The sequence below is a fragment of the Miscanthus floridulus genome, chromosome 10 (assembly GCF_019320115.1).
Source record: "Miscanthus floridulus cultivar M001 chromosome 10, ASM1932011v1, whole genome shotgun sequence".
Classification (NCBI taxonomy): Eukaryota; Viridiplantae; Streptophyta; class Magnoliopsida; order Poales; family Poaceae; genus Miscanthus; species Miscanthus floridulus.
Window position 1 is genome coordinate 8,689,944 of NC_089589.1, and position 6,584 is coordinate 8,696,527.

A 6,584-nucleotide genomic window follows, 5' to 3' on the forward strand; every position below is an offset into this window, starting at 1 on the left:
CGGAAGAGACAAGTAAAAAGGGTGCCAAGAAGCAAAGCATAGCACCGGCCATTTACGTCTTTAAATTTTAGGCGACAAGAAGCAAGGAATAGAATTGTTAGTGCTTTAACTCGGAGGTGAACGAACGAAAGCCATACATCATTCCATCGTGCTCTCGATCTTCTCTCGCTCGCTTGGCGTCCGCGCGTGCGTGTGTACCTTGAGCTTGAGATGGGAGGCTTCACAAGTGCTGTGCAGTGGTGGGAGGAGTGGCAGCTGCGCGTCCTCGTCCTCAGCAGCATGGCCATCCAAATGCTTCTCTTGGTCTTTTCCTCGTTGCGTAGGTTTTCTATTCCTCGATGGGCCAGATCCATAACGTGGCTGGCATACCTCGCCGGTGATGCTGTGGCCATCTACGCCCTTGCCACACTCTTCAACCGTCATAAGGAGGATCAAGGTGGTGGTGGAGGAGGTGGCGGCAGCGGCGCCGTGGCCGGCACGCTAGAGGTGATGTGGGCGCCCGTCCTCCTACTCCACCTTGGCGGACAAGACAGCATCACTGCTTACAACATTGAAGACAACGAGCTGTGGAGCAGGCACCTGCTCACTGCGGTGTCTCAGGTCACCGTGGCCATCTATGTGTTCTGCAAGTCCTGGCCACGAGGCCACGACAAGAGGCTGTTGCAGGCAGCAATCCTCTTGTTCATCCCCGGGGTTCTCAAATGCTTCATGAAGCCATGGGCTCTCAAGAGTGCGAGCATTTACAGCCTCGTCAGCTCATCACCAGCTGCAAGACAAAAACAAGACCAAGACATGTATCCGCTCCAGGAATACGTGAAACGAGCCAAGGAATTTGTGGATCAGGAGTACGAGGACAGTCCTCCAAGACCCAAGGAGCACGGTGAGCCCTAGATATACACATACTAGCAGTATATACAATCTAGCTAGCTAGTATTATTATTATATCTAATTTGTTATCCGTACGAAATTTTTATTAAAAAAGCATTATCTTACTGTTATGAATTAGAGTTCATAAAAGAGCCTCTATGTTAATCTTAGCAAAATGCACTAGGAAAAAACGCAAATCCTACAAAATCACAAAATAATCAGAAACATCTTACCTTTAGTTTGGTAGACTCTAACAATTATCATCCCAAAAAAACTACCCACCTGAAAAAAAAATACATAAAGGAACCTCCTAAATTAAATTTACATGGAAATTATCCACATATGTCATTATAAAAGATAATGAAAATAACCTCTAACATATTTTTCCTGTATCAAAAGATAATTAAAATAACCTCTAACATATCCACGACATATCTATTTATTCTTTTCCTATCTAGCACTACACTGGCCAGCTGCTACATAGAAGGGTATAAATGTTATTTGACCTGTCACTTTGACACCGTTAGTGCATCAAATGAACGACAGTGCCATTTATGAAAGGAATTTTCAAGTTGATGCTAGATAAGGAAGTTCAAAATTTTTAATGCCTTATACGGAAGAGTGATTTGTTTCAATGCCAAATAGATAATTCTCTCTAGAGCTATTGGCTCTTAGGGGTATGGTCTATTGTGCTCATCCCAAATATGAGAAATAGGGATGAAATACGGGATGTTTCCAACCAAATATGGGATCCTGAGAAAACGGGCGAAACCGAGGTTCTCCTGTTTCTGTCCCGCTCCCGCGGAGCCTCAATCCACATCCCGTCCCATTTCCGGATTTTTCCGAGAATACAGAAATGAGCGGGTCAAATGTAGAAAACAGGACGTGTCAAGTCGAGATTTAACCCATCCGTTTTCAACCCTATCTATAGATTTGCAATATGCCAATACCCATTTTTGAAAAAGCCATCAGCTGCACACAAAGTGATCTAAACCATGGTCATCTTTAGGTTGCTTTCTGACACATGATTACCCTCTGAGATGAAAGAAAATGGAGAATTAGAGGAGAAAAACTTATTAGTTGGCACCAATGATTGCAATATTTAAGAAATACCAGTTTGCACAATCCATATTTTTGAAATACCAGTATGCACATGAAACTGACAAATTAGTTTTGCGGTCTTACTGATAAGAAGAGCAATGTTAAGATCCCAACTAAAACAGAGAGTACCGAATTATCTGTGCAACTCAAAGTAAAGAGATCTACAACCAAGTCCAATTTGTAACCAAATACCAATAGAATTATCATCATTCAATATAGAAGATTGTAAAATGTGAATAAACTGGCATTTGGTATTTTCGGTGTTCAAGACTATATTGAGACTTTAGTGATATCACTACAGCTTCAACATTGTTTTAAGGATGCAACATCTCACATACTAGAGCCATGACTATTAAGACAAAAGTCATGTTATCAAACAAACCAATTTAATGACAAGATTAGTTCAGTTCAGAGATGTCTAAAACATCATATAATTAATTAAGATGTCTAAGTAGAAGCTCGACGCACAGAATGTCATGGGTGATAGTAGAGGGCAGGTGAGAGCAGAGGGGCGGTGGGGTTGAGAGAGTTGGGGCGGTGGAGAGAAGAAACAAGATTGAATGGCTTTTGAAAACACGTCATAAACAGAAACAATTAACGATGATTTGATACATCATCATAGATCACCACATTTCTTATAGTATATATAGTTCCTTTTTTCCTTGTTCAAAATTTCATATTCAAATTTGAATTAGAGACGTTAAAAATAATCAACCAACATCGACTATAACCCCTAGCCATAACTAAACCTTCCAAAGTTACTTTTGCTACTCTTGATATTTTTCTCCTATTTTGAAAATAAAATTAGAGAAGATAGGAAGTTCAGATAAAATTCGGGTACTATAGGTGGGGTCATTACTCATTACTAGCTTCAAAACAAAAATTAGGAACTAATCTGGTAGGAGATGACGGTCTTTTCTCCTAGAGTAGAAACTGTGAATTCTTTTTCAATATTTTTTTCTAAAATACAAAATTCATTGTACTTATTATCGACAGAATTCTAATGTTCCTAAATTCTATGGCCTATCCTAGTCTCAATGATTCGTGATAAATAACTGTTTATTTGTCCGTGAGTACAGCTCCACCGACTATAACATTGAGGGGAGTTCCAGTATCAATCACTTTCATTCTTCTCATCAACCCATCTTTAGCTCTCATAGCCAAAGCTCCAACTCGATTATTTTCTTAATAATTGTATCTTGCAAGTCACATTAATTTGCTTATCAACAATGTCTTGACTCTTGTTGATGGACTAGTTATAAATAATTCCCATTGACTTATTAATTTGCTTAACTATATATTTGACCCCTGTATATAGGCAACAATGTTGTGGACAACGTGGCAACACCTGCAGCTTCTATGGAGGATGGCAATCATCATTTTCCATCACAAGAATGCCGCTTATGTGCACAACTCTTAGAACCATTAAGGATTTTGTTGAAACAACTTGATCAATGGAGACAAAAAAATAGAAAACATCTTCAAGAGCTCGGTGAGGCCTCCTGCGATCCCACCTCCTCTCTCTCTCTCTCTCTCTCTCTCTCTCTCTATCTATCTATCTATCTATCTATCTATCTATCTATCTATCTATCTATCTATCTATTTATCTATCTACCTAGGCAAGCTCGAGGGGGACGAGGTAACAATGACATGGCCGGCTTCTGGGGAGCATCACAACAATCATTCTCCATCGCAAGAAGGAAAAGGATGCTTCTGTGCACAAGTCATTGAGCAAGTAAGACAAGTAATGAAAGAAAATGATCAAGTCAGCAAATATCTTCGACTGCTCGGTGAGGCCTCCTATAGGCTATTTGTCGACCTAACATCTCCCTATCGTCTCCGCCTCGGTATCCTTAAGTATTTCTGGGGCATTAGCGAGGAGAGAGCATATGGCCACGTGCAGAGAGGGCTCGCCGCTGCGTTCCATCTTCTCTACACCAAACTAAAGACCGCAGGCTTTACCACACAAACTGATTTGGCAAAGGTGTTGAAAACTATGAGTGACCGGCTCTACCATATGGTGATGCTCGGTTGTCGCGCATTCATACGGAATTTATGTTGGGTGCTACCGTTGGTTTCCACCGGTCTCTTCCACCACTGGAGCCATAGCAAAGAAGCACATGATAAAAATAATGATGATGGTATTGATGTCAAGATTACATATACCATATTCTGTTGTACTACTATTCTAGAAATTAGTTCTGGGCTTCCTGTTATGGTTGGGGACACAACTAGTAGTATGGTTGAATCATCGGTGAGTCTTTTTGGGAAGTTGTGGCCCGAGGTGGTCGCTCAATACAGCCTCATAGGGTACTTTGCCAGCAGTAACATGAAGCACAACATCAAGTGGAAGTTTGGAGGCAAGGGCATGGGGCCATGCTTCTCCTCTGCCACAATTTCAAGATTCATTCTTGGATATTTGAAAGATGGGTGGAAGAAACAAATACAGGACGTCCCTAGCTACCGCAGGTTCAACAATCACAACACACACTGGCCGGTGCTTAGCTTCTTGATCTTAAGCGCAACCACCTCCAGTAGCAGCAATGGTCATCATCTGGACTTGAGCTTGAGCAGCATGAGAAAGAAGAGGCCATTTGATGAGAGTGTCCTCCTCTGGCACATGGCCACAGATTTCTGCTTCTTCACCAGCTCCTTTGCAGAGCATACGACGACATGTGCCTTTGCTAAGGTCCCGACATGGAAATCAAGGCTATCAACTGTTACCTTCATTCTACTCCTAGGAATACCAGAGTTAATTCATGAAGCAAGAAAATGGATCAGAGAAATGGTAGGGAAATGGTGTTGGACTACTAGTTCACCACCTGCCGGCAACGACCGGAGTATGACATCGTGTCGTCGATGTGACCAGGAGTTGACCCACTGTAAAGCCGTTCTATGCACACACATGTCAAACTACATGGCGTACCTCCTGTTCGCCAACCCTGAGATGCTGTTGCCTGGCTCCAGGAGCAATCTTGCCACGGCAGCCTACCAAGAGCTCAAGGGCATATTGGAGAATAATGGTCAGAAGCCACCACTGGGTCTGGAGAAGAGAGAGCTTACATTGAAGATTATCAGGAAGCTAGAGTCGTCGTCGTCGTCATCACAAGCACAAGCAGCAGGCTGCCCTGGGCCTGCAGTAGCAGAAACTTTCATCCACGACGCTTGGATGCTTGCTCAAGCATTGCAACGCCTAGGTGATGAGAAGAAGATGTGGGAGGTGATCCAAGGCGTCTGGGTTGAGATGCTCTGCTTCTCTGCCGGCAAGTGTAGAGGCTACCTACATGCCAAGGCTTTGGGCAACGGCGGCGAGTTCCTCTCCTATGTCTGGCTTCTTCTCTTTTACATGGGGATGGAGACCTTCACCGACAAGCTGCAGAGGGAGGAGGATGATGATGATGAGGCTGCGAACCACGCCGCCACCACTCCACCATTGACTTTTGAGCGGGTCTCCTCCACCACCGGCGCAGGCGCTCCATCGACTTCTTCTGAGGTCCACACCACTAGTGCCCGCGCTGGTGCCGCTCCATCGACTTCCGAGATTTGCATGGCTGAAGATGACGACATGGTTTGACACCTTGTCCTGCTGGCTAATCCGATTTAATTTATTTCCGACCCTTTTCGTAATTTGCAAGTGTGTTTGCGGACGTGCTACTCTATACTGCTATTGCTCCTCATCTATGTCATAGTGTCTGTAATAATAAAAAGGCTACGTTATGTCGTCTGTTTTCCTTCTATATATAATGCCTTTCGCTCTGTGTAATGTTGTTTTCTGAAGCTGCACTGTATGTAATGTTTGAAATTTAAATGAGTCATCATTTCCAACTTTGCACTAGTGATTTGCTTCATCTGATATATAATTGATACATCCAGATGACATCTCTGAACACGCAACCTGCAGTTGCAACACATCCATCAGGTTTTCTGATCCTATGTTGTTGGAGCGAGTTTTTCCTTGATAGTGGTCTGCCGTTGTTAAGATGTTTGGTTGTCTTTTTTGCTTCGGTATTGTAACTATATTGTATAGCTTTTTTTCTTCTACTAATATATTTCGGCAAAACTCTTGCTGACCTTACGGAAAAAAAACATACCCATCAGGTTACATTTGTCTTGCATCACACTAACAGTGACACAACATCGACTATGGCCTTTTGGCTTTCCTATACTACCCTGGCAAAATAGTGGTGGGAACTGGAATGAGATGTTAAACTGCTATTGGCGCTTTACACCCCATTCTACCACCCTCCGCTATTGTCCTAGTCTGATTTTGCTCCTCAAACTTTAAAACCAGACACCTCACCTCTTGATCTCTCAAAATCATTCAAACTACCTCCCTATCCTAATTTGGAGTGGTTATGAAGGTAGGTTTGTCTTTTTAGTTAAAAAGTTCGTAAATACTTAATAAAGTTTTTAAACCACAAACAATGTCTCTAAGCTTTTAAAAATTTAGAAAAAAAAAATCTAGAGAAAGATTGGGATATGACAAATCCAAATAAAATATTTAGAGCTCATGAAAACATCTTTATAAAGCTTAAAAAATAGGTTTACTATAGGAAAATGGGAAAATATCTAGAAAAATGTAGAAAATTTCCAAAACATTCTATTTAATGTATAAA

The 6,584-nt window shown here is 42.0% G+C and overlaps 2 protein-coding genes across 2 annotated transcripts; both read left to right on the plus strand.

Annotated features, from left to right (window-relative positions):
- The first annotated feature begins 210 nt into the window (after positions 1–210).
- On the plus strand, positions 211–891 carry LOC136487953 (uncharacterized). Its single transcript, XM_066485035.1, has one exon. It carries the CDS (start codon positions 211–213, stop codon positions 889–891), a length of 681 nt encoding a protein of 226 aa, XP_066341132.1.
- Positions 892–4,873: 3,982 nt separating this feature from the next.
- Positions 4,874–5,542, plus strand: LOC136487954 (uncharacterized). Its single transcript, XM_066485036.1, has one exon. The coding sequence runs from the start codon at positions 4,874–4,876 to the stop codon at positions 5,540–5,542; it is 669 nt and encodes a 222-aa protein (XP_066341133.1).
- Positions 5,543–6,584: the final 1,042 nt, after the last annotated feature.

What these genes read in the sequence shown, in the direction of transcription:
- LOC136487953 (XM_066485035.1), top strand. Translation starts at nt 211, where the DNA reads ATGGGAGGCTTCACAAGTGCTGTGCAGTGGTGGGAGGAGTGGCAGCTG.
- LOC136487954 (XM_066485036.1), top strand. Translation starts at nt 4,874, where the DNA reads ATGTCAAACTACATGGCGTACCTCCTGTTCGCCAACCCTGAGATGCTG.